Below are 26373 nucleotides of genomic sequence, written 5' to 3'. Positions count from 1 at the left end.
GATTTGGGTTGTCACACGGATGGAATACGAGGTTACTAAGCCGTCCTCTCGTGTCATGGCTAGCCATATGTTAACAACCGCTATCATTGGCGGGTATCAGCGAATGGAAGCACGTACAGATATTGACTTCCCGAAAAGCACCCAGGAGCCGACGACATCAATTGTGATTATAGAGATTCTGCGGATCATGTCTCAACTTTGGTGGAGGCATCATAAAGCAACGATCGAGTAAATCCGAGATCAACGAGCGACTCAATCGGCCTGGAAGAGCATCGAGCAAAAACGGAAGGAAGCTAGCGACCTGACTAGGACAGAAATTCGTCGGCACCATGTCGCTGTCTAGCGCTGACTGCGCTATCAAGCCACGATGTGCCTCTCGAAATTTGATAGGAAAACCGGGGATTCTGGTTGAGCATCGCTAGTGCCGGAAGGATTCGACTACTTTAATTGTCGTGATGTTGCTGACTAGTGGACTCCAATAGTCTCCCCTGTTTTGCTCAACACAGCAAGGCACATGACGCCTTAGTAAGCCGCCACAGAGCGGTGGATCGAGGATGCGACTCTTCCGCTTTGCCGGATACCGTAGTCTTGAACAGTGCTTTGGCTGATTCGCAACATGGCCTCGTACCACTAATAATTAAGTTGCGACTTGAAATCCGCCCAGTCGACAATCGTCAAGACATGCGAGATCTTGCCATGCTCGAGCCAGTAAAAGGCATGCTCAGCGAAATGCACCCGGCGCCCATTGGGCGTAGCGCCACCAAATGGCTTGATGGGCAGCCCAGAAAATTCGATACGGACAGCAATCTGCTGCTTCGCCTCGTCGATCAGAACGGTCCGTGGCACAAACTGCAGGCCGGCAATAGCGTCAAACGCATTCTCCATCAGCTGGCCGTAGTGGTTCAGAGCCATTTCCGCTCCATTCCATATCACCGTCTCCTTGCAGTACTGGTGTAAGTCTTGTTGCATGGTTTTCCCGTTGATACACGCGATATAATCGTCATAAAACTGCCGTAGGTTGATGGAAGACGGAGGCGGTGGGGGCCTGAACTTGGGAACTGGCACAATGTTGGGCGACTGGCGACGCTTCTCGGCTCCATCGACAATGTCTTGAATCTCGCTGATTTTTTCGTCAACAAAGTAGACAAACATATGTCGCGTGTATTCGGCCTGCTTTCTTTGTGAGGAAGCCATAAAGGGTGCCTGTACGAGAAGTTCCTTGACCTTCAACCTCGCTGCGACAGGCTCCTCTTCTTCTGGCGTGCCAGCAATCAGGGTGACAATTTCCATTTGGGTACATGATCTGCGTGAAAATTCCTCTTTGAAGGACTCCACGAACTGGTATAGTGAGATATCCTCTTTGTTATAGGTGATGGTCCCGTGGACTTCATTGCTCAGGAAGCTCCATTGACGTCGGTTGATGCGGTCTATGAATGATCTGAAGCGGCTTTTGTTGTTGACTTCGGTTGGAAGCGTGACGGTACGCTCCGAGTCAAAAGACGAACCTGCCAGCGGGAGGGAATCGGAAAACGAAGGAGTTGCCACTGCGACAGAATCGGAAAACGAAGGAGTTTTGAACTCGGACTGGCCCAGCTGTTCTAACATTCTCGCGCGTCTAGCGGCATGCTCATTCAGTTCGGATATGCCAAGAAAAGAATTGTGGAGGACCGGATCACGAAGTTCAGCGTCTTGACGGAAGGTTAGGGTGGTTGAGGGATGGTGGGAAGGCATTGGAAGAATGTTGTGCGGCTCGGGGTCATCGTCGCGTGCTGGTAATAGTGCGTCGTCTTCCTGGCTGGTTGAAAGGGAGGAGCGGGAGATGAAGGACAAGAGAGCTGCTTGTCCTGACGCTGGTTCGTCCAACGAGGGATCCTCTGGGGCGTGTGAGTACGACATAGTAGCCGGGGTACGTGGAGTGAAGACAAAAAAAATCCCTCCGAAAGAAAGACTCAAATAGAAAACTGAAGAGAGTAAACTCCGTCAAAACTTGGACGGAGCGTGTTGCACGGGGATGGAAGTGGTCGAGAGTCAAGGGCCCGGACGGGGGACAAGGATGGGAGCTCGCGCGAGAGACATGACAGTGGACCCCGCCCATGTCGCGCTTTCACGTGCTGATAAGCTAGGCGGGGCTGATGATAAGAAACAGCGCGGGGTTTCCGGGCCGCCAGTTAGGTTAAGTCAGCTATCCGTCCTGGCCCCACTTCACCCCAGTGCCCGCCCAAGTACGGATGTTACTTACTGACCCACGACCCGACCCGGGCTTTTCGGTCACTGCAATCCTTCCTCCAGCAACTTCACTCTTTCCGTCATCTTTCCACTTCCACTTTCACGGCCACTTCTCCCACCAACCTTCCATCTCGCTGGCCTCGCCCTTTCCAACTCATCTCTTCCCTGTCCATTGCCCATCCCAGGGATCCATGCGCCAAACTGATGGCCTTTCGCTGCATCGACGCCCTCGAAAGCTTGACCATGCCAGTTACACCGTCCCGCTGCTGAAGTTCTGCCATGGACTCGCCGGAACAATGATATCGGAACACCAACACGATGACCGCACTTATCTCGCAACGTCGACTGCCGTGGCAAAACGTCAAAATCTGGTCTCACCCAAGACGGCATTGTTATGGACACACGCCGCTAGTGCCACGGTATCACCAAGTCACGGCAGCGTTCCAGTGCTACGGTGACATGCTTCTGTCATTATGCGAGTAGTACAGAGTGCATCTACTCTTTGTGCTCCCGGACGAACGAGTAGCATCCAGACTACAGCGCAAAAGAAACGGAAAAGAAAGCAGAGAATGGAGTGAAGACATCACGCCGCAATGACAGCAGCAGGCACGAGATTTGACAGGACACTGTTTGAATGACTCGAATCAAGAATAAGAAAAGAAAAAACAAAAAGGAGGGAAAAGAAAAGCATCTCGCCAGACTTTTGCCTATCCATCCGTTAGATGTTATCCGACCAACTGACAACCCATTCTCCAAAACACCAAACGCCATTCACCCACCCCAATGCATAATCATAGAGGTTTATCTGACAGAAAAAAAGTAAAAAGGACAAAGGTTGGAACTGGGTATAGTGTATGTGTCATCACCATCGTGTACTGACCCTCCATCTCCTCCCTTTTTCTTTCTCGTGCTCGTTTACCCTTACACTCCGCCAACCTCCTCCTTCTCAACACGCACACGCATCATCTCAAGCCATGTCGGTGTCCTTCCAACTAACTACCTCTCGAGTAACCTCCGAGGACTCGACCTTGTGCTTCAGGTCAAAGTCACTATCGAGGCCCCTCCTCAGTTTCACCTGTCTCTCCAGCAGTGTGACGAGCAAGCCGGTTCCTGCGAGACCCAGAAAAATGATCCACGGCGCCCTTAACCCCAGTGCAAAGAGTGACACAATCTGGGCCTTGACCTCCTCTCCAAAGCTGCCGACGAACTGGGCCGACGCGTGCTCGTAAGCTCTTCCCTGGGTCAGCGCCTCCTGTGCCTCCCTGTTGGTAATGGTGTGCAGGAGAGTTGCCACCTGAGCATTGAAAGCGGCATTGGGGACGGCAACGCCAAGGAGCGACCCGAGTCCACGCAGGAATGCCCATGACCCGGTTGCCGCCGCGTTATCCTTGTCTGTAAGCTCTACCAGCACGCTGGGAAGCGTCGTCGACACAATGATTCCGGATCCAATGCCGACAAGGAAGGAGAACACGATCCACTCCACCACTTTCGACTTCTCGGCGTAGGCGACGCAGCATGCGAATCCGACCAGCATGAGAGTAAACCCAGCTTGGTGCATAAGTCGATATCTGCCAAATTTTGCCAGTAACGGGCCACCGACGGCGGACAGCACCACGATTGTCAAAGTGCAGGGTAGAATGAGAACACCCGACTTGGTAGGGGAGGCGTTCAGCACGGCTTGGAAGAATGGGGGCAAATAGAACTGGTAACCGTATGTCAGGAATCCGTGGATGATGGTGACGATGAAGCCGGCAACGGTTGTCCGGTTGGAAAAGACGTGTGGAGGCATGATGGGGTGTTCACACCATCGGCAACGTTCCCAAAATGCAAAGCAGAGGACCCCTGTGAGACCAGCGGCGCCAGTGCCGAGTACCATTGGGGATGTCCAGGCGTAGGCCGCGCCGCCGAGTGTGAGCGAGAAGAGAAGGAACACAACGGAAGACGTCAACAACCCAATCCCAAGAAAGTCCACGCGCCCGAGTTGCTTAAATATTGTCAGCTTGTCGCTGTCTGTCGAGCGGCCGCTGCTGACCTGAAGCCACATCCACATCATGACTAGGGATATTGCGCACACCGGGATATTGACGCCGAAGCACCATCTCCAGCCTACCTCAGCAAAGATGCCACCGAGCACAGGGCCTACGGTTGTCCCCAGAGCATACACGGCAGCCTTGATTGCGACATAGTGACCTCTGCGCTTAAGTGGAATGATGTCGCAAAGGATAAGCTCTGCAAACAAGTCAATGCCACCCGATCCAAGGCCCTGAAAGATACGGCCAAAGATCAGCACGGCCCCTGAGTTGGCAAATCCCGAGACGGCGCTGCCGGCACAAAAGATAACCACCGCCACCATCATCAGATGTCGGCGGCCCCAGATGTCGGCTAGTTGGCCGTACAAGGGTTGGCAGATGATGGATGCCAGCAGGAACGCCGTGGCAACCCAAGATGAGTTTGGCCCAAGGCCTAGGTCCCGTGAGATTGTCGGTAGGGCGGTGCTCACCACGCTTCCCTCAAAGGCTGAGAGTAGGATGGGAACACAGAGCCCAATGAAGCACCGCCAAAACCCGACTCCTCGAACCCATTCGTTGGCATTGACCTCGGCAACTTCCGTCTTTTCGGACAGCGACACAGTCGATGGTGTGCTGTTCTCACCGAAGCTGGTACATGATGAGGACTTGAAGTCGGGGTCCTTTTCGTCGCGGCAGTATGCTGGGCTCGGCGGATTCATCATGGCATTGGCCTTCAAAGCGGCTCGGACATTTTCTGGAAACTCCGTCGAGGTCGCGTCTGGCGTTCGCATTGTATTCGAATGATCCGAACGTGTGATGGTATAGCTGTTGAAGAAGGGATAGGAATCTTGTTCCTGGATAGACAAAAGATATGATGGTTGAGGACAAAAGGATTGAGGTAAGTCGCCAGGGATTTTGAGCCATCACCGTTGCATTTAATACACCCTCTCGACACAAATTTGCTTTGAGTCAATGTTCAACATCGAGAGGCATTTGTCCCGCGATCTGTGAAGCGTTGTCTTGACGATCCAATGACACCGTCACAAACTCACTGGCATTTTCTTCCCCACCACACCGAGGCCAAGGGCTATCTTCCATCACATCACTCATGGCAGGGACGAGTGCACATCCACGAGGCGAGTTGCCAGTACAGTGGTATGTACTTTAGGTGTGATGAGAACTTTCTCTTTGGTTGGGTCGGTTTCTTGGCCCCTATCACGGTTGGAATGCTACCTATTTCACAATGGCCATCCACGATCGATCTCATCTCCTCCTTCACCTCTCATCCCCATCCCGCGGCCAGACCAAAGCAGTCTCCCCGTGCAACTGCAGGACTGTCGGTATGGCTGTTGTTGACGGTTGACGGTCACCTTGGGAACGTTGTGCTGCCTAATACAAAGATTACTGCTCCTTTTCTATCTTCTGTCAGATTCAAGGACTTTCTGCCACGTCCGTGGACCGGTAATACAACAAGTCGAGGCAACCAAGATTTTACATCTGTCATGGACTGTAGCCCAATGGCTTGCCTTGGCCACACGGGTCTCTCAGAGTGGCCAACTGTTTACCTAAAAGTTACTGACTGCTCTGGGAATGAGCATTGTGCCGTCATCAAGCGGCGGCCACGACAGTGTACTCAGTGGCTGTCTACTTGTCACGAATGACAATCTATACCAAAAAATGATAGCTTGGAGAGGCTGTTGTACCCAGGATCGCGCGAGTGGATTCGGAAGTACCCCGTTCACCATTCGATACGCCGACCTTTACATCATCTGGGCTCTCCTCAGCTACTCGAGTCCAAACAGGCAGGAGCTCGCGGCTAAGTACCTTGGGGCCTGTTAAAATTACGTTTGTCCCTGTGCTCTACCTTGCTCTTCCTGGGATGTAAGTCATCAACTCTGGCACGAGGCTCGGACAGCCTCGAGCTGAGTATGACACCAGGCATTATCTACGAATCAGAATGAGCTGGTCCCTTGCAGCACCTGCCAGCTTGATATGTCAATGATTTTTTTCATTGGGTACAATTACTTCGACTCATCCCTTAGCCAGAAGCATCTAGATTCTTTACACATCCGAGCACATTGCCAGTCTCAGAAAAGAAAAAAAGGTTCCCTACCTTGTGCTCTTGGTATAGTAGGAGCTTTCCACGTTTGCGTAAGGTCGGAGAATTCTCAGCAGGGCAAAATTCTGATTCAGTAGAACGTCGTATTCTATGAGTCTTCTATTACACCAGATTTGGAACAGGTTCGGGGGCACGAACCCAACATGCGAGTGCTCTTTTTCTGCCGATTTCGGAAGCCGAGAACCTCTGACCTCGAAATCGGGTCACAAGGAACTGTCTTGCCTGTCGGTTTTCCCATCCCCACGGTTCAGGATCTGGCCCACTACACGTCAGGCGAGTAGGACACAGAAGCTCCCGAAGGGGTTTCGGCAGTCCACATCAGGAGAAGAACATAGTCCGTGGTGGATGTTGTCATACCTCACAAATCATCTGAAACATCTGTTTTGCAGCTTCTGCATGTCTCAGAGGTCGTGATGTCGAGGACTGAGGAGGCATTTTTTTTCCTCCGGGGCTATCCGTCACTTTGGTTTGACGGTTGATTATAAGGTACGTTTGGATGTGGTAATAGCGCGCCGTCCACTCTTTTCACTTCATCCGTAACACAGCACATACAGCACATGACGCAGCACACTTTTTCCTTTGTTCTAATTCACCTACAACATGACCATAACACTGACATCAGAGATTCGGCACACGACTCCCTAGGCTCGAGGCTGACTACAGGTCGCAGAGTCCAGTCCGACCTACAAGGTCGTAATTTGTGCGATAACATCACTCACATCGTTGTTATGCAGCTCATGGAGTTGCCGCAGGACTGTCAAGCCAATAATCTGTCATACAGGCACCAGACATGGACGCCGTTGGGGAGGCGCAGCGGTTGTTATCATGACACTGCATGTTATCTGGCTCTTTCGCGATCCCAATCGGGTAATGCGGATGCAAATTGACTTGGGATGAGATTTGAGTGTAAGACTGCGGAAAACCGGTGAAAGAAGAGACCACGACCAACTGACCATATCCAAGAGGAAAGATTACCTACCTAATCTTCACAAATATGCGAAGACCTGGATGATGATCTCCCGATGAAGATCTCCCGTTAACATGACTTACAAGCCAGTCAGTGATCACATTCCTGCGCAGGCTTGGCACTCAGTCCCTAAATATGTTTTCTCCCGCAGCTGATTTCCGTTACAAATACGCATTCCCTCTTGAAGTTGGCGCTTCTCAGCATCAGTAGGGCTGTCCTTGCTCTTGAAGCGCTCTCGCCGACTTTGCTTTTTGGTTGCTCGTTGGAGACGAGTGAAGAAATCTTTGTCGACCAAAGGCACAGTTCGGCCCGAAACAATACGGCAGAGAACCTCAAAGTCCAATAGCTCTATTTCGCCAAGGCTGGGGAATGTTATGATCAACCCCGGGCTCGGACCCTGACATCTCAGCTACCAACCGCTGATGCGCCACCATCTGACGTCAACATCAGCCTTTTCTCCCTTTAACTTTATCATTCTTGATACCTAACATGACCCAAGGGACTGATTGGTGTTATAATACGCGGATTGCTCACGCCGGTGAGCCTCTTAACTGTCCCCAACAGCCCTATACCTTGCCGTCATGCGGGTGTCCGTTGAGATCATGAACATGCCCTGATCTGAATCATGAAAAGGCCCTCCGATAATCCTGATTTCCCGTAAGCTTCGATCCCAATGAAATCCAGCCAAGGAACACCCAAGCCTCTTAGCATACCGCACATGAAGAGCACCGACTCGCCTATGTGGCCGCAGCCATGATCACGGCATGAACTATCCGAGCTTTCCCCTCCTCAACCTCCAACCATCCATTTTGTCGGTCTCATACGGCTCCGTCTTTTAGTCGGTGCTGGTGGTCGGTGGTTGGAGGTCGGTTGGTCTTGGCTTTTGTCAATGGGGTGGTAAGCATAAGCCAACATTCCGTCCGTATGGGGTTATGATCTAGTCTGCCTCCGCCCCTGGGCCCCGGCCAGCCGCAGCCGCACATGTTCAATTCTCCCAAGATGGACGGCGGATGCTGACCTGATATCGACACTCCGTACCCATATTCATGACACCAAATCCAGGTTTGCCCCGAGAGCCAAGCGACGGGTATATGGGAGGAGGGAACCTTTAGCAAGCCGGCCGTACGGGCCATCGGGACGTGTTGACATGTTCATGATGCGCAGATTATCTTTTCGTTACATGTACACTTACCTAACCTATTCACGTCTAAATGGTAACGAGAAAAATCATTCTCCGGGCAAGACGCCAATTCGCCAATTTGTCAGATGGGCACCTTGCCAATGCCAAATGGTAGTATTGCTATTGTCATTGTCATGTAACGGAAAGTAGCATGTTAACGCCAAGTTCTTGCCCATTTTCGCGTGGACGTGGTACAACGTGAGGATGCAAGCATCCGGTAACATTGGCATTGACAATTGGACTCTGGATTCTGGAGAGAGTTTGCACCGTGCCTTGATCAGGCGACCTCATTTGAGGAAGCTCAAAACTGACTTCAGTCCGTCATGCGAGGATGTTGGAGAGGTAGGTATTTATCCACATCGGGTGAACCTGTAGTTGGTTGAAGAATTGCTCAAGGGGCTCACATATGCCTACTACAAAGGCAAACCCTACATGCACGAAAAATGATCAAGCGGCCAAGTCCTCAGGAAGGAGATGTGCTTCAGCCCATCATCTGATTATTTTTTTCCTTGATGGCCTCTCTAATGTCAGGTATTGCCTAAGCGAGTACGGGAATCTTCATCGACAAGTCGCTACGGGCTTGTTTAAACAAGTCTCCCATCATTTAATGTTACTTGTGCACATCGTCGTTTGCATGCCGTCCGGTGAGTCGGCCACTTAATGGTACTGTACGTAGAGGTAGGTAGGTAGGTAGTCGCTTCGCGGTTCCCCTCGGAGTTCAAACAACTGAAAGAAGTGGAGGAATGGGGGCTCGGATGACAACCAGCCGCTCGCCGAGTGTTCAGGAAGCAATCTCTCACCTACCCATAACCTCAATTTTATCAAACTTTTTCAGTCCCGGACTCGATTTCCCGATTTCTATGCGGGGCCAAACGTTGCCACTTTTTGCAAGCGAATGCTCGTCGGGATGGTATTCGTCCCTCTTTTCCTTCAAGTTTCCCCCCTGAATCGTTTAGCCCACGATCGCCAAGCATCTCATGATCGACTTTTTAGTTATTAGTGCACAGGGGTAAGTAAATGTTAGCGGGGAGAGCAGCGCTATAGCACGACGTTGTCACGCTACACTACCACTTACACAACAAGCAAAACATCTTGACCGTAAGTAGGTACCTAATTTCAAAGTCGTCTGGCTAGACCTATCCTATTCTAGATGCCCGCTCCACATTTATTCCCGCTCCAGCTCCTCGGTCGAATTCCTTTTTGTCTGAAATGGCGTCAACTTGCATTTCATCCCCATTGCCCCCGAAAAGGTACCTCTACCTAGGCGAGAATGTGTTAGTTGAAACTCACTCAAACTACCTACTAGATATAAGATTGAATTTTCGGTAAACCAAGCCTACTAAGGAACTGCACGAATAAGGGGTAGGGCTAGCTAGGTCCCCGGCCGTCACCGGACCTGGCTCCCGGCGTCAATGTCACGAACAAAAGTTATGCGCGCCCGCGCGTAGGCCAAGCATAGATTCAGTCAGGTTGTCTGTGACTGTGATGAGAATGTATGTATTTCCCGAATCCATGTGCCTTATAAGAAAAGTGGAGAGATGCTTGCCAAGGCCGTAGGAAGAGGTCAGGTAAACCCGGATTTGTTTGGCGTCAGCCCAAATGAGTCGGCGTAGATCTACCACGCGCCAACCGATTGGTCTAGTCCGATCTTGGATTTAGACTACATTCCATCTCAAACAGGGTACTTTCCCCTCCTCCTCCACACCCAAAGGGGGTAGCGTAGTACAATACGGTGAGAAGAAGCTACAAACGGCTTCATCTTCTACCCGGCCCCCCGTCGTGATCCGGAGAATCAGCTAACCTAGGTACCTAATCTTAGCCGAGACCCGAGTTGTTCGTACACTGAGTTCCTTACCTGCTGACTCGTTGGAGGCTCAATGGCTTGCGTTGGTGTATGTGGGGAGATGAAAGTGAGGCACCTTGGGGGCTGTGGAATGAGGGGAGGGGAGGGAGGGCTTGAGATGACTTGTGCAGAGGCAGGTTATGACCCGTTCGGGCAGTGGCATCGGCCAAGGCCAATGGCGAGACCGTCAGGATAAAGAGGGTCTATATAAGACCCTTACCATGTCTGCTTCGATGTTGTCATTTCCTGTCACAATCCAAACGTCGCCCTCATCGGACCGATCAGCTAGCTACCAGACTCCAGAGACCGCCCAGTTTCAGACATTTTTGTCTCACTTTCCAATCTTCCGAGTTTACGGCAGCTTCCTATACATTCATATTACCTCAGCTTGTCCCACAAAGCCCACCACCGGTCCGGGCCAAAACATACCAACTTCCATCAAACACTTCCTGCGATACATCTTGTCAGTGTCACACAAGTCACAAGCAATGATTGTCACCCAAGTCCTCCTCCTGGTCGGCATGGCCTTCAGCGCCACAACCGTCACCGCCGACCCCGTCATCAAAACCTGCCAAAATGTCAAGTGTGCCGTCCGATGCCAGATGGTCAATGGCAACCCTACCTGCGTGGATGGTGGCCCTCCCAAAGCTGTCGCAGCCGCCTCTGAGGAACTCGTCAACGGCAACAACACCTCCGTCGTCACAGGCGAGAAGTGCGGTATCACAACCTGCCCCACCGGACAAACCTGCTGCAACGCCTCCTGCGGCCTCTGCGTCTCTCCAGGCATGGCATGCACTCAACAAATCTGCGAGCCGGCCGGCGTGCAATGTGGCCCCAACGTTTGCTCCGGAGATACACCTGTCTGCTGCAATAAGAGCTGTGGAATCTGCACCGCTCCGCGTGGATTCTGTACGCAGCAGTTTTGCGAGCGCGGGTTTACCCCCAGCGAGAGCAAGAGGAACGAGGAGGCCGATAAGATCAAGTTGGGAAACCAAAAGTGCGGGAAGGCGACTTGCCCCGAGGGGACGAGCTGCTGTAACTCTAGCTGTGGTATTTGTGTAAAGCCGGGAGGTGCGTGCACGCAGCAGTTTTGCGAACACGGTTTCATCTCCGGCGAGAGCAAGAGAAATGAGGAGGCTGATGAGATCAAGTTGGGAAACCAAAAGTGCGGAAAGGCGACTTGCCCTGAGGGGACGAGCTGCTGTAACTCTAGCTGTGGCATCTGTGTGAAGCCGGGAGGTGTGTGCACTCAGCAGTTTTGCGAACACGGGTTCATCTCCGGCGAGAGCAAGAGAAATGAGGAGGCTGAGGAGATCAAGTTGGGAAACCAAAAGTGCGGAAAGGCGACTTGCCCTGAGGGGACGAGCTGCTGTAACTCTAGCTGTGGCATCTGTGTGAAGCCGGGAGGTGGATGCACCAAGCAGTTTTGCCCTAGTGCGGATGCTCAGACTGTTGAGGATGCTTGAAGGGGTTGAAGGGCGTGGTGGCGGTTTGATGACATAGGATGATAGGGAGTAGTGGAGGTGACTGGCTGGGCTTGTGAGGCTGCTGGCTACCGAGCAAGAGGGTTATGGTGGGTATTGATATTACCTGGGGGACGGGTACCTCGCGTTGGAATGGGTGAAGATGTCCGGTAGGAATGGCGGATGACCGGCATCCAAAGGTTGGAAAAGATGGTGGAGGGTGGAGAGGGTTTGATGATTTCATTCCATTGGATTGGGTTATGTCTGATGTGTTCTTGTTGGGGGCACCATGGGAGTATAAGGGATGATCAGGATGGGTATGGGACAAGGAATCACGCACTCGATTTTTGGGAGGTTTCATTATATAATTTTCGATTGCTTCATCCTCTGTGTAGTTGGAGGTGAAGCTCTTTGTTGGTATTGCGTTTCAGTTGGAAGACATTCGACCTTCTTATTGGTGTGTTCTTTCCTTCAATGTTCATGTTTCTGTTCTGATTGAGTGTTCGTCATCTCGTCCTATCGTGAAGTTGCTTTGTCGATTGATGTCTCTGAACCCATTGGGATTTACCAAGAATGGTATCAGACCGGCAGTAATGATCTGATAATGCCTGTCTACCTGCCCAAAGTTTCTGTCAGCTGTCAACACTTGATGGTATGAGCTGGAAACTGGAGTTTGGGTATCCGTAAAAAACGAACCGTACCACTAGCGCGGGTGGGCCGTCAAGTACTCCGAGTAAACCGATGTATTCGGCTCTTTCTGTTCTCTGGATCCTGCGACGGCTGTCGACAAGTCAGGTGGCTAGTGTAATCACCCGATGGCCTACATGGCTTTTTCTTGTGGTCTAGTGTCTGCCTCCTTCGCCGCCAAAGCGACCGAAAGGGGGCGGGGTTGAGTGCGGGAATGCGATCGTGATGGCCCAAACTTTCTTATATCGAGGCTAAATTAAAATGACAAAGGCAAAGCAGTGGTAGGATTGTTGGATAGATTGAGTGCTTACACGAAGAAGATTGCAGAGGAGAGGGATTCAGGTCAACACCCCGGAGTACTGTACATACCTAGAAACAGCAAAACGACATTGGTGGTCCACGGCTTCCATACAACGTCGAGGTCAAGATTGCCGGTGAAGGATCATCGGTTTGGTTGGGAAGGAGCAGGCGAAGACTGCAGACTGTCCAGGCATCGATGCATTGTACACCTGGCAAAGTGGCCAGCACCTGCCCCAGAGCACCCGGCAGCAGTGCGGGCCTGGGCAGAGCAGGTTCGACCTTGGTCATAGGCCGCTGTTTTCTTTATCTTTTTCTTTTTTCTTTTATCTTGCTCCCTTCCCTTTGGCCTCTTGGTTCCCTTCATCATTCCGAGAAAACTAAAGAATCTTGTTTAGTATCTTGTCTAACGAACAAATCCCCCTTAGAGGAATTCGAAATCATTTTTCGTCATTAAGAGTGTGGAGTGTCCATGGAAAGATATGCGATCTCTGTCGAGACGGTCTCTTCGTCTGCACCCATCACGGCAGCCGTACAACCACAATTATTGGTCGCCATAATAGCCACACCGTTACCTCCGTGTTGCTGGACTGACTTGGTTTCCGGGTCTTGATGCGAATCACAACCTGGTTCTTTTTTTTTTTTTTTTTTTTTTTTTTTTTTTTTTTTTTTTCGTTGAGCCCCGGTTGACGGGAGTGTACTGACCGGTCCGCTGGTAGGCTATCGCCAGGCTGACACTGGCGCCTCGATACTGTCTCCGTGTCCAACATGGGAACCACTCCCCACGCAGTCGTCTCTTCCGGACCCGCTGCTTCCGTCTGAGTACACCACTAAGGATGGCGTTAAGGATATCCTGGTCGAGAAGGGTTCGAACCGCGTCCAAGCACCCGAGTAATGATACAAGTGCCACCAGCCCGAGATCATTCAACTGCTACAGGAGTACCACTGCAGTTATTACCCGGACCACTCCCAAGAAAAGGTGGACGCCACTCGTAGCGGCAACACGGTGAATATTGCGGTCATGGCAGGCGGGAAGGCGGACAAGTTCAAGGTCACCACCTCACTGCCATCAGGGGCATCAACGTTGGCGGCATGCAGAACCAGCCATATTTGAGCGCGGGAACTGCCACTGGACGGTTCCGTTATACGTCGATGGCGCCAAACAGCAAGTCGAAGACCGGGGCGTTTTGGGACACCTAGAAGAGAAGAGATAGCGGTAGGTTAGATTCCAAGCAGAGACGGGAGCATGCTTGCCAGGCTGGCGATGCTAGCAGGCACCTTGACAGCCTGGGCCTGGGGTTTTCACCGGACACTCGATGCGCTGAACATGATCGACGCGAGCCGGGTCGGCGTGACGGGGTGTTCCCGCTTAGAAAAGGGTGCTCTTGAAGCCGGGCTCTTTGACAGTCACCCACTTCGACTACCCTTCCCAAGGCGCAGTGAGAAATATCCTGGGATCTTCAAAGGGATGTCGTGGCGTATCGCATCAGATGAAAGGGATCGAAAATCAAATTAGGGATGTTTTCCAGAGACACCATAAAACGGGATGTTATAGCGAGTGTTTCAGCTCGAATCCATGTCATAGCGAGTTTCTGGGCCAAGTCCTATGGGAGATGGCACGTGCTAACTTCTTTTCGATAGTATGAAGACGGAAGATGACCAAGTTGGAAGCTTGGCTCGTTGAAATCGAAGTTGAATGTTCGAGGTTGGCATTAGCAGAGACGGGACCTTCTCTGATTGGCTCAACTTTTGATATCCGGCAGGCATTACCTGAATCCCTGTTCGTCAATCGGCAGCCTCCAAGCGGCGACTCCACCGTTACGGCAGCTTCAAGGGGCACCCGGGGAGCATCCACAGGGGCCGTACATAGTAGCACTCGTCCCCTGCTGCGCCCCAAGCTTCTAGAAGTTGTTGTTGCCAAGTGGAATTCCCAAACATCGTCGCCTTCCGTTTTGTGTTCCTCTTCAGTTTCATTATTCCCACTGCCCGGGCTTAGTAGCTTTCCAGTTCAGTTCAGTTCAATTTGTCTCAAGGCTGGAGCTGCCGGATTGCACTAGCCGCCGTTCTAGTCCTTCCCGTTTCCATCTTCCATTCTATACTACTTGTCTTCTTTTCCGGGATCATCGACGTCACTGTCTCGTTCCCGCACGATCCGATCTGGCCTGTCGTGCCCTGGAGGATGCTGATTCGAATCTGGAGTTGATACTGCTGCTGGAGACCAGGACACATTCGCGATGGACACGCTTCAATACGGGGCGCGAGGTTGGTCTTCTACCTTGTCTGAGCATCCATCATACGTGTGATCAGCCAATTGACCTCTTGCTAACATTCAGCTTCTTCTCTCAGACCTCCCATGGTCCTCGATTCCGACTGACCTCCTCCGCGCCGAGCTCTCGAAACGCGTCGATGCTACGGACAAATCCCGCCCGCGATGCGGTTCCGGCGAGAAGGGTGAATACAACACAGGGCTACATGTCTTTGCACTTGTCTTGATCCTCCTGTTGAGCACCCTGTGTATGTTGGACCGTCCTGTTCCCTTGTGGTTTCTATGGTGCATTGGTACTGACTATTGGACGACACGACAGCCTGCGCATTTCCTCTCTTCTCGCGCCGAGCCATGAAAGGCAGCAAACTGCAACGAAAGATCATATTCTTCAGCCAGTACTTCGGCACCGGCGTGCTGATGGCGACCGCTTTCGTCCACCTGCTTCCGACAGCCTTCTTGTCTTTGACGGACCCTTGCCTACCATACGTCTTCAGCGAAGGATACAAACCGCTTGCCGGCTTGGTTTCCATGACGGCTGCCTTGGTCGTCGTTGCCCTCGAATCATACCTCACAACACGCGGAGCGAACCATTCGCATTCGCATACCATCTTCGAAGACGAGGAGGAAAACGGCCATATGCACAATCATACCCACCATGACTTCAAGGATACCCCGGAACGTATCCCGCTTCAGGATCGTGAGGTTGCTCAAGGCCTCACGGGCCGACAGTCTCCCATTGCCAGCACCAGCGCCCACCATTCTCCTTCCGACCAACCCCGAGCTTTTCGAGACAACGACAGCGCTAATTCCCTTGATCTCGACTTGACCTTTGACGAGCTCCAGCCTATCCCAAACACCGATCATGACCAGCTTCTTGAGCCCAGAAACACCAGCCCCTATAGGACGGGACTTAAGCCTGCGGTAGCTCCCGATTCGCCAAACCCCGAAGAACAAAAGCGCATGTTGTTGCAGTGTTTGCTACTCGAAGCCGGTATCTTGTTCCACAGCGTCTTCATAGGAATGGCTTTGTCGGTCGCAACTGGGCCTCCGTTTATCGTGTTCCTGGTCGCCATCGGCTTCCATCAAACGTTCGAAGGCCTTGCCCTGGGTACACGCATCGCCGCCATCCACTTCCCTCGTTCTTCCCCACGGCCATGGCTCATGGTATTGGCGTTTGGCACCACCACCCCCATTGGACAAGCTATAGGTTTGCTTATCCACACTTTTTACGACCCTCTGAGCCAAACTGGCCTCCTCATGGTCGGCTTCATGAATGCCATCTCCAGCGGTCTTTTGTTGTTTGCTGGCTTGGTGCAGTTGCTCGCCGAGGATTTCCTTTCAGAGAAGAGTTACGTAACGCTTCATGGCCGGAAAAGACTACATGCCTATCTTGCTGTAGTAGCAGGGGCTGGGCTCATGTCTGCTGTCGGCGCCTTTGCTTGAAGCACAAATCTTCCGTTGATTTCTTGTTGATATATGGGTATATTTCACATCTACTTGTGGTTGCATCATAAGCGACGTTTTCTTTCTGTATAGAGCAGTTCTGCCATCAGCGGTACCCCGGCAAACTTGAACTTTACTTGCCATTTTGCAATGCCTTTTTGCCTTCCGTCTTTGAGAGCACGCATGGACGCACTCCTCCTTTGCGAGGGCCAACGGCATGATGACAGTATCATCACGATCCGCAAGAAATACCCGGACAAAGATGGAGTACAATGATGGTAGGGCACACAAACAAACACGCCACCCTATTTTTACGCCCCTTCTGGGAAGACCCAGTTCTCCCGGATCGTATTCTAGTACCAACATGCATCAGACCGGACAAACCGCATCAACTACCGCAAGTCTCATCGGTCAACCACAGGCTCATGTGCTGTTTATATGAAGAGCACACACCATCGCCACAGCCGATAAAATTGAGGTTCGATCGATAAATCCCGCAGCGATGACAAGGAATGCCGTTGAACTCGCACGGTCAGCACTTTACAGCACGTTTAGCCTTCTTCCTAATCTAGCCGCTTAATCTTACCTTCGGTATCCGGCCATCTGAATGTTGCATCGCAGTTGGCCTATGAGACGGTGTTTCCTCGATTTTTTGACGGAATGTTGTAGGTTACATGCCAGATCACGAATACACTGCCGCTTTGAATGTGTTGGTCATTGCCGGTGCTCACCAACAAGGCTAGGTTTAGGCAATGTCAAACTTCCAACAGGTCCATATCGGCACGGAATCATGCTGTCCCCGCTTGTTTGAGATGGGAACCACGTGGGTAAACGTGAATAAGCTACGGTGAGAAGCGAGTTGTACAAGATTTTCTGCCGCATGCCGAGCAATCTAATGTACATCTCCGCTGAGGTTGATGTTCGACTCGTCCTAGCTAATAGTGTTTGCCCCATGGCCATGGTTCCGAATCCCATTCTGAGCTTGAGATTGCATGTATACAAGGGGTTGGGGTTTAAGCTGTCCAAGTGAAGCAAACTATAGGACCAAGATGAGGGGTGAGTTACCCAGTATGGGGCTGCTGAGGCTTTGGGGATATAACACGGCCCCCGTACTTATGTTCATGATCACTCTCTTCTTGCTATCCGCCTTTCACATCATCCCCTTCGAACTCATCCACGATCCTACGATATGCGTCTCAAGGCAATTGGTATTGCGGTTGACCTTTGTGCCGTTGGCGCTCTAGCCAAGGAGAAGGCAGTCGATATGTCACGTCATGGTAAGATTTCCAGCTGGTTGACATTATTCATCATGACTGACATAATCTCCTTAGCGGAGTATAAATTGGGAACAGTAATGGATCGAATTATGGCTCACATGTTCGTACGTGAACACTGGCAATCTTTGCAATCCAAGGCCGTCGAGACTCAATGACAGATATCAGGAACAATGGAAAGCCAAACTTACTAGCGGGGCTCTCAATAGTACCCAATGGCCTCGTCTCAACTATACCAAATGTGTCAATGGCATTGCTGAAGCCATTCAGGGCGATGCTTTACATACTTTCAGGTGCAAGAACATGGACCTGTATGACTTCATCAACCATGCGACTCTCGGCCCGCCATTGGCGACCGAGGATGGAGCAACTGGAAGCTCCATTTGGGGCTGGACCGACCCCGGGTCCGGCAGAGAGTTCATCGGTAGGCTCATTTCCCCTTGGCTAGATGGTATGATGTTCATTAAGTCAGGAATGCATACTGACTTGAGCAGTTGTGGGGATGTATCCAGGAACCGGCCTCGCTGAAATATTACCCAAGGGGAGACTGCTCATTTTGTGTTTCCTGTAAGTGCCTTTCACAATCTCCATGTCGACGACATCATCTCTCTGACGGGGGTTCCATAGACCTGCCCCTGCGACACTTGGAGAGCACGCACTTTGGAAGGAGATCCGTGCGTACAAGAACTATATGATCATAGGTAGTGAACTGGAAGACCACGGAATCCAAATCTTTGATATGCGAAAGGTGAACTATCCTTCGAGGTATTCTTTTCTTCCGTATCTCGATTCATCGGCTCACATTACACAAGCTTCTTACAATCAACCCCAAGGAAGCGCCCGTCACTTTCTCTATCGACGACGTAACGGGCCACTTCAAGGACTTGCCTCTTGGTCGTACCCACAACGTCGTTGTTAATGAAGAACTCCAGTATGCCGTTTCCGTCGGCGCCGCTCCTCGCGAAGACGCTTGCGGTGCCGGTCTCATCTTCATCGACCTCAAGGACCCTTCCAAGCCCACGAGACTAGGTTGCAATGCTCAGGACGGTTATGTACACGATGTAAGTCGAGCCCCGAACCTCAACAACCCCTTTTCCCTCCCCGAAACTCCCAAAGGCCAAGGCTCCACCCCACTAACATGCTTCGTTCCCTCTCAATAGGCCCAATGCATCCAATACCGCGGTCCCGACAAGCGCTACTTTGGTCATGACATCTGCTACGGCTACAACGAAGACAGTCTCACCATCTACGACGTCACCAACAAAGCTAACTCCTCCATCATCTCCCGCACCTCGTACGACGGTGCAGCCTACACCCACCAAGGCTGGGTGCTCGACCCTTTGAACCAAGAATACCTCCTGCTGGACGACGAATACGACGAGAGAGACGCCGTCGGCCCAGCCAAGGACGGGTACCCCGTCACTTATATCTGGGACATTCGCGACTTGCAGAACCCGAAAAATACGGGTTTCTACAAGGCGACGAATCGCGGGATCGATCACAATCAGTATGTTATTGATGGACTTAGTTATCAGAGTAGTTATGGGGCGGGCGTGAGGGTGTATGACGTTTCGAGTATTCCGGCTGATCCGACCGGAAACAGTGTGTGTGAGGTGGCGTATTTTGACATTTATCCGGAGGATGATGCAGAGCCAGGTGGGGGAATAGTCGAATTTGCGGGCAGCTGGGCGAGTTATGGGTATCTCAAGAGTGGGTTTATTGCTGTTAACACGTTTGAGAGAGGGGTGTATTTGGTCAGGATCACAAAGAGGGAGAGGTGCCAGAGGATACGTGCTTAGCAGGATGAAATTAGTTTGGGGGACAGACTCGTTTGCTGCGTGTCAGTCAGGATCATGTACCCTAACCCCGATGACCAAAAAGGGGGGTCAGAGAAGTGGATGTTCCACCACCATCGAGTCAGGAACATGGGATCCAAGACGGTGGATCCCGTCCCAAGTGAAGTCTGGAACACCAGAAAAAGAGAGGGTCTTTGGATTCTCCCATCTGTAACATGTGATGATGCAATTCTTCTGGCCGGCAAAAGGGTAGCCGCCGAAAGATTTGGAGGCAAGTTTACGATCCGCAAGGCATCTTGCAAAACCAATGGGGAAAAAAGAGGACGGATACATGAGGAGATGTATCGCTCGACCATCCTGGGACTCGAACCCAGAACCTTTACCACCGGAAAGTAACGCGCTACCAATTGCGCCAAACGGCCTTTCTTGTCACGATGTCAGCAACATGATCAGTTGGAAGCGGTAGTCCATGTCCAGATGTTCCTTTGAATCTTTGTGGCAATCGTCAGCCACTAAAGGCTGTTTTGTTCCCAGACTGGACCAGGCGGGGCATTCCTCTTATACCTCAATTCTCCTTCCAGACAAGCATCGATGGAATCTGACGAGACAACCTTTCCCGTGCTTTGTCGTCCTCTCCTTTTAGGTCTGTTTCGACCGCAAAATGTTTGTCCCAATCGAACCAGTCCTGAACCCATGAGCGTCGTCATCAGTTGAACTACCGATAGATCGCCTATCAACACCGCGTCAATATCACCTCTGTCGTCACCAGTTGTCGTCATCATCAGTGTTTGGGCCAAACCTCCGAGTGTTGCATTGCCATCATCGAGTGCTACTGTACTTGCCTATATCCATCCAATAACCCACCCGGGGTAGGAACAAGCTTTTTCTGCCATCCAACCTATTTGATTTTCTCCATTGATACACGTCGACAAACCCCATCCATGCCCCGCCCCCCCAAAATCCCGAAAACCGAAGGAAAGAGATGCATTATTCATATAAAACAAAGATCAACCCGGGGAAGGCTGACAGCCTGAAAGGGCTTTTATCTAGGTTCCACGATGGAAACTGGTAACCATCTACATATGGTACAAGGATGGCCGGTCTTCCTCCAGTAACAACCAAGTCGGCAATCGTCCAAGTCCAAGCACCGAGGGTCTGACCAAGTTGAAAGTTGCTTTTTTTCCCTTCTCTTTCGGAAAACCATCTAGTTTGGTTCTGATATGGTCTTTAGTTTTACAAACCAAAGTCGGCGCAGTTGAGGCATTCTTGCACTACTACCATGCCCGGTAGATGATTACCTACTGGTTTCGTGTGGTGGTCAACGTCCGAGTCCATGCCAAGCCCCTGCATTGACTGGATCGCCCTGGGCGGCCAGGGCCTCACAGCGCCGCTGCGTGGTGTTTCAGGCGTTGGCTGACAGGGTTCCAGGGGCTGGCCTCCAGACGTCGACAGCCCATCATTCTCCACACACTCGACACATCACCAGGGGTCACCACTGGGCGAACAACACCACTTCTCCCACTTCTCACCAGAACACTGCACGAGATGTGAAACCCGAAGATTTTCGTCGTCGTGGTGTGGCTGATTCCGAATCCATGGGATGCGATGGATTGTGGACTACTGGATTCGGTTGCAGTCTGCATTCGATTTTGGAGTGTCCAATGCCCAAAAACAAAAAAAAAAACCGTGGGGTGTCCCGCCCCCTCCCCGTCCGGAGCCAAGAACAGCTCGGGATTCCCTACCTCTTTTCCTTGTTTTTATACTACTACCCGTGTATTCACTGTGAACAATAGAGCAAGGTTGATACCCAACTTTCTCCCTACATTCTTTCTCTTTTCTTTTTTCACAGCCTGGTGCTGGACAGTTTTACATTTGCTCCTCTTTTGTCACAGCAGGCCTGTCTTTCATATACACTCGACTTCTTGCTGGCTCAAGGAGCTACCTACGGTTCGGTGGTTGAAGATATCTAGTTGAAGCGGGGGCAGGATTTCTAGATATGGGAGGATATTCGAGACGTAGCATTGGACAATGGGTGGACGACGTTCTACTACACGCTCGCAGTCATGTCTTAGGCGATGAAGACGAAGTGTATAAACTGGGCGACGGAGTGACTCTGGAGGCTGGTGACAACGACAACCTATCGACAAGATCAGAAGAGGAAATTGAATTCGTCGATGGTCCAGTTGATGATACCAATTCAACAGAGTCGGCGTCAGTAGCAGGATCGACGCCTACGGAGCCCGAGACAACAGCAGAGCACCCAACCTTTACCCAACCTCTTCCGCCACCCGCTACTTTCACCATCCGCACCATCACCGCATCCGCACAACCGCAGCCGCTAACCACACTCACGCCAATCACACATTCAGCCAGACCTCTACCCGCGACGACAAGAGACAAGGATGACGATCCGGGGAAGACGAAGGACAGGGATAGGGATAGGGATGGGAAGCATGAGAAGACGGACTCAGCCTCCGTCACAGATGGATTCACGACCGTTACAACGTCTCTCAATAGCACTATAACACCAACACCCACCGCCGTCTTCGCCAGCGCTACGTCTAGCGTGTTGATTTCAGCCACGGCGAGCCCAGCTATTACTAACGGAGCTGCTCTACAAGAGGCACAACAGAAGGGGACCAGTAGCGGGCACATGTCTGGAGGTGCAAAGGCTGGCATCGCCATTGGAGTCGTTGGTAAGCTCGCTGATCCTGACTTGCTTTTGTGCCACCATCTACCTCTACGAATACTAATTCTCCCCATCAACAGCCGGCGTCGCCATGCTCGGAATCGTCCTCTTTTGGCTCATCAAATGCTTCTGTTCACGCAAATCCGAAGCAGATACCGAGTCTTCCATCCGCGCCTTTCTCTCGGGCGGAAAATCCGGTCCCGGCGACGGTGGCCTGCCACCCCCAGCCACTGCTGCAGGCGCAGGCGCAGGCCAGCTCTCGTCCAACTTTGACCCGCGCAGCAACTCCCAGATGCTCGACGAGCTGATCGCGGCTTCGTACGCCCACCAAAACGGCCAAGACAGCAGCATCCCCAACGGCTACGTCCTCCCCGACCCCACCGCCCTGGACGAGAAGCGAGCCGATGGCGCCTACCCCGTCACCATCATCCAGCCCGCGCCTACCCACCAGCCCGAAATCCGCAAGTCCGTCGCCAGCTGGCTGCGCAAACACCATCCCCTAAGGTTGAACCCGCTTTCCATCAGAGGCAGCACTTTCTCAGCCTTTAGCAGCCGGCGCGCCTCATCAGCCTACGGCAGCTCCCAACAAGGAGGAGGAGGAGGAGGAGGAGGAGGAGGAGGAGGAAGGGAAGCACGTGACTCCATGGTTTCTGATTATCCTTCTCCCACCTCTTACGACCCGGATGCTCCCCCGCTGCCGGAAATCCCCGCTACGTATTTCAACGAGATCCCGAAGCCACTGAGTCCGATGCCCAAGAAGCTGCCGACTGCGGCGGCAAATATGAAGGCCATGAAGTTCCAGAGCGTGTGGTCGGATAGTAGTGCGGGGACGGATATGGATCGGTCGAGGATGACGGTTTCGACGGAGGGGAATGAGTCATTGTTTAACTTGTATGAGGGCGGTGATGGCCAGGCAAGGGTCCCGTCGCAGGTTGTAACTTCGTTGTCGCCGCCGCCGCCTTTGATGAATAAGGATCAAGACCAGGGAAAGGATCAGGGTCAGGGCCAGAGGGCGAGTTCGCCTACTTTGAGGCCGTAGATGGCGGTGGTCAGACGGAAGGGATGTGGCCGAGTGTGAGATTATGTCGGGACAGGCCTGCTGTTTGTGTGCGATAAGTGTGTCCAGTAGTGCTAGAATTTGGATGGATTTGGCATAGAGGGAGAGCTTAGTGGTCTTGTAATACTGTTGTTAACCAACCAAGAAATTCTCTGTACCTCCCGGACCCTTACCAAGGTCTCTAAATTTGTTGGCCATTTGATAGCCCCAGGAGCTTTGCCATTGCCTCCGCGACGTCATGAGCAAAGCCTATATCATTGACATGCCTCTCGTCATCCTTGACTAGAATGCCACTGCCCTTGAGACCCTCGCGAACAGTCTCAAAAAGCGCCTCGTCAGCATCTCTGTCCTCAAACGGCGCGCCCGCTACAGACAACATGCTCAACCCGCCCTTCGGAATCCACACCTGGATCTTGCTCGCATCTCCGCCCTCTAACAGCCTCTCACACATCCGCCTCCCAATCTCCCTGCACTCCTCCACCGACGTCCTCAAAAGCGTAACCGCAGGGTTATGCTCATAAAGCTTTCTTTCATTAGCATCCTTGCTACGAAACCTCTCCGGCACCGTCCCGGGCGGCCCGAAATTGACCATATCCAGCGCCCCCAACGAAACAATGTACGGAATCCCCTTCCCAACCGCCGCCCGCATCCGGTCTGGCCCGGCACTCATCACCCCTCCCACCAGCTCGTCCGCCAACTCGGTTGTGGTCAGGTCAATCACCGCGTCCAGCTCTCCGGCCCGCACCAATCGTTCCATTGCTTTCCCGCCATGGCCTGTGGCATGGAACACCATCGTTTCGATGACGCCGGGGTATTTGGATTCGAGATACTGACGGATGGCGTCGACGGAGGGGGTAGTAACGCCGAACATGGTGATTCCTACTCTCGCCTTTTTGTTATGTTCTTTCTTTGCCTCCATGTCCCCTTCCCGTATCCTCCTCATCCTCCTTTCATAGTACGCATTAGCCATGCCCACCACCGCCCCCGCCGCATTCCCCAACACCCCCCGCAAAACCTCATTCAGCCCCGCCACGTCCACAACACTATACATCATGGTGATATCCGTCTCGCCCACATAAGGGCCCGTATCCCCGCTCGCCACTGTCGATACCATCAACTTGGGAAACCCAATCGGCAGCGCATTTCTCATGATGGGGGCCGCGAGGGAGGTGGCGTTAGATCCGCCCAAGGACACAATGCCATGGATTTGTTGACGAGAAAAGAGGGATTGGATATGGCATGTGCACAGCCGGGACATGAGTTCTACCAGCTGGTTCCGGGGAAGGGATTGGAGGGATTGCATGTCCATTCCTTCTTTGGCATAGTGGGAAAGCAGGTCGGGGGGCCCAAAGGTGATGGAAGGGTGAGAGACCGGGTGGCGGCCGACGTCGATGAGGAGGACGGTGGTGGAGGGGTGGAGGAGGATTTGAGAGCGGAGGAAGAGGAGTTCGGAAAGTTTGGTGTCGCAGGTGCCGAGGAGGGCGATGGTTGGCATTTTTTTTATTTTTATTTTTTTTTCTTGCTGGTGGTGATGGTTGTTGCTGTGACTCTTGGTGATGTGATGCTTGAGGGCTGGGGTTCGGGTCGCTGTAGTGCAGTTGGGGAGAAGAGGGGTAAAACGCGGAGGTGGTGAGGTGGTTAAGACTACCTCCACCGATGATGAATCCAAATCACATGGGATGATGCTGTAATCTGTATCACCATGTTCACCTGTCCCACCCACGATCCAAATGTTTACCTACACCTCAGATGGAATCAACACATTTCACCGTGTGTTTGGTTACATTCGAAAAGACGACGATAACGGGACGATAACGACGGTCGTGACACCAATGACGTAAAAGGCACAATCCCACCTCCGCAACACTCCACTTCCCCTTTTCGAATCCGGCAGTTTGTTTTGTTCAACTCCCCCGCCCTCATTCTTCCAAACTCAAGGTTGTCAGAAAACTTGACAAAAAAATGGCCCCCCAACTCACCCGCACTCAGATCCTAGAGAAGCTGCGCGGCCAAATCGCCCAAGGCAAGACCATTGTCGGCGCCGGCGCCGGCATCGGTCTCTCTGCCAAATTTGTCGAAGCCGGCGGCGGTGACCTCATCATCATCTACAACTCCGGTCGCTTCCGCATGGCCGGCCGGGGCTCACTCGCCGGACTGATGCCTTATGGCAACGCCAATGACATTGTTGTTGACATGGTACAGTACCTTACCTTACCTTATCTTACCTACCTACCTACCTACCTACCTCTCATTATACTTAACCTATTTCCACTACCTCTAATATGTCACTCATGTCAAAATGGATGATGGGCTACGGGCATCATCGTGCAGTCGCTAACCAAAAAAAAAACCATCCATTTTCTTCTTCTCTACCACACAGGCCAAAGAAGTCCTCCCCGTAGTCAAACACACGCCCGTCCTCGCCGGCGTCTGCGGCACTGACCCCTACGTCTCCATGCCGCGCTTCCTCGCCAAGCTGCGCGATCTCGGCTTCGCGGGGGTCCAAAACTTCCCCACCGTCGGGCTCATTGACGGAGAATTCCGCGCCGCCCTCGAAGAGACAGGCATGGGCTACGATCTGGAGGTTGAAATGATTGAGCTCGCGCGGTCCATGGACCTACTCACCACGCCCTATGTCTTCAACGTGGAAGAAGCCAAAAAGATGGCGAGCGCGGGTGCGGATATCCTGGTGGCGCATATGGGATTGACGACCGGCGGGTCGATTGGCAAAGGGGAGAAGAGTCACGGGACCAAGAGTCTGGATGATTGTGTGAAGCTGATTCAGGAGATCAGGAATGCGGCAAAGGAAATCAATCCTGAGGTGATTGTGTTGTGCCATGGTGGGCCGATTGCGAAGCCGGAGGATGCGGAGTATGTGTTGAACAGGACGGAGGGGGTGCATGGGTTCTATGGAGCGAGTTCTATGGAGAGGCTGCCGGTTGAGGAGGCAATTACGAACATTACAAGGAGTTTTAAGGCGTTGAAGACGGGGAAGTAGGGTCCGACCTAACAGAAATCAGACAGGTGCCTGTCTTTGATTTAAATCGCCCAAGTTGG

The 26373-nt window shown here is 52.2% G+C and overlaps 11 protein-coding genes and 1 non-coding gene across 12 annotated transcripts; 7 read left to right on the top strand and 5 right to left on the bottom strand.

Annotated features, from left to right (window-relative positions):
- Positions 1–630: 630 nt before the first annotated feature.
- Positions 631–2616, bottom strand: B0T23DRAFT_311149 (uncharacterized protein; the record flags this gene model as incomplete). The annotated part of the gene is made up of 2 exons (XM_062834627.1): positions 631–1948; positions 2429–2616. The coding sequence occupies 2 exons, from the start codon at positions 2614–2616 to the stop codon at positions 631–633; spliced, it is 1506 nt and encodes a 501-aa protein (XP_062695609.1).
- Positions 2617–2722: 106 nt separating this feature from the next.
- B0T23DRAFT_81441 (uncharacterized protein) lies at positions 2723–3095 on the bottom strand. The gene has a single exon (XM_062841835.1). It carries the CDS (start codon positions 2995–2997, stop codon positions 2761–2763), a length of 237 nt encoding a protein of 78 aa, XP_062695608.1. The 5' UTR covers positions 2998–3095; the 3' UTR covers positions 2723–2760.
- A 98-nt stretch (positions 3096–3193) lies between these two features.
- On the bottom strand, positions 3194–5026 carry B0T23DRAFT_402485 (major facilitator superfamily-domain-containing protein; the record flags this gene model as incomplete). Its single annotated transcript, XM_062838673.1, has 1 exon — positions 3194–5026. One exon carries the CDS (start codon positions 5024–5026, stop codon positions 3194–3196), a length of 1833 nt encoding a protein of 610 aa, XP_062695607.1.
- Positions 5027–5146: 120 nt separating this feature from the next.
- B0T23DRAFT_81398 (uncharacterized protein) lies at positions 5147–6170 on the top strand. Its single transcript, XM_062841834.1, has one exon. The coding sequence runs from the start codon at positions 5267–5269 to the stop codon at positions 5894–5896; it is 630 nt and encodes a 209-aa protein (XP_062695606.1). The 5' UTR covers positions 5147–5266; the 3' UTR covers positions 5897–6170.
- Positions 6171–10832: 4662 nt separating this feature from the next.
- Positions 10833–11810, top strand: B0T23DRAFT_402484 (uncharacterized protein; the record flags this gene model as incomplete). The annotated part of the gene is made up of 2 exons (XM_062838672.1): positions 10833–11519; positions 11745–11810. The coding sequence occupies 2 exons, from the start codon at positions 10833–10835 to the stop codon at positions 11808–11810; spliced, it is 753 nt and encodes a 250-aa protein (XP_062695605.1).
- Positions 11811–13862: 2052 nt separating this feature from the next.
- On the top strand, positions 13863–14339 carry B0T23DRAFT_81353 (uncharacterized protein). The gene has a single exon (XM_062841833.1). It carries the CDS (start codon positions 14038–14040, stop codon positions 14305–14307), a length of 270 nt encoding a protein of 89 aa, XP_062695604.1. The 5' UTR covers positions 13863–14037; the 3' UTR covers positions 14308–14339.
- A 567-nt stretch (positions 14340–14906) lies between these two features.
- Positions 14907–16609, top strand: B0T23DRAFT_81282 (Zinc/iron permease). Its single transcript, XM_062841831.1, has 3 exons — positions 14907–15053; positions 15138–15305; positions 15377–16609. The coding sequence occupies exons 1-3, from the start codon at positions 15026–15028 to the stop codon at positions 16498–16500; spliced, it is 1320 nt and encodes a 439-aa protein (XP_062695603.1). The 5' UTR covers positions 14907–15025; the 3' UTR covers positions 16501–16609.
- Positions 16610–17582: 973 nt separating this feature from the next.
- Positions 17583–19725, top strand: B0T23DRAFT_81308 (uncharacterized protein). Its single transcript, XM_062841832.1, has 7 exons — positions 17583–17777; positions 17832–17881; positions 17943–18198; positions 18269–18341; positions 18402–18522; positions 18587–18835; positions 18935–19725. The coding sequence occupies exons 1-7, from the start codon at positions 17690–17692 to the stop codon at positions 19571–19573; spliced, it is 1476 nt and encodes a 491-aa protein (XP_062695602.1). The 5' UTR covers positions 17583–17689; the 3' UTR covers positions 19574–19725.
- Positions 19726–19919: 194 nt separating this feature from the next.
- On the bottom strand, positions 19920–19992 carry B0T23DRAFT_t85. Its single transcript has one exon. It is a non-coding gene; the product is annotated as a tRNA-Arg (tRNA).
- A 1574-nt stretch (positions 19993–21566) lies between these two features.
- On the top strand, positions 21567–23298 carry B0T23DRAFT_426466 (uncharacterized protein; the record flags this gene model as incomplete). The annotated part of the gene is made up of 2 exons (XM_062839987.1): positions 21567–22266; positions 22340–23298. 2 exons carry the CDS (start codon positions 21567–21569, stop codon positions 23296–23298), a joined length of 1659 nt encoding a protein of 552 aa, XP_062695601.1.
- A 199-nt stretch (positions 23299–23497) lies between these two features.
- On the bottom strand, positions 23498–24811 carry B0T23DRAFT_393596 (uncharacterized protein; the record flags this gene model as incomplete). The annotated part of the gene is made up of 1 exon (XM_062838086.1): positions 23498–24811. The coding sequence occupies one exon, from the start codon at positions 24809–24811 to the stop codon at positions 23498–23500; it is 1314 nt and encodes a 437-aa protein (XP_062695600.1).
- A 467-nt stretch (positions 24812–25278) lies between these two features.
- B0T23DRAFT_310209 (TIM-barrel-protein domain-containing protein) lies at positions 25279–26314 on the top strand (the record flags this gene model as incomplete). Its single annotated transcript, XM_062834571.1, has 2 exons — positions 25279–25512; positions 25697–26314. The coding sequence occupies 2 exons, from the start codon at positions 25279–25281 to the stop codon at positions 26312–26314; spliced, it is 852 nt and encodes a 283-aa protein (XP_062695599.1).
- Positions 26315–26373: the final 59 nt, after the last annotated feature.

This window comes from Neurospora hispaniola, assembly GCF_033458365.1.
Source record: "Neurospora hispaniola strain FGSC 10403 chromosome Unknown B0T23scaffold_2, whole genome shotgun sequence".
Lineage (NCBI taxonomy): Eukaryota > Fungi > Ascomycota > Sordariomycetes > Sordariales > Sordariaceae > Neurospora > Neurospora hispaniola.
Note: the sequence above shows the minus strand (reverse complement) of the source record. Positions and strands in the feature narration are given on the sequence as shown.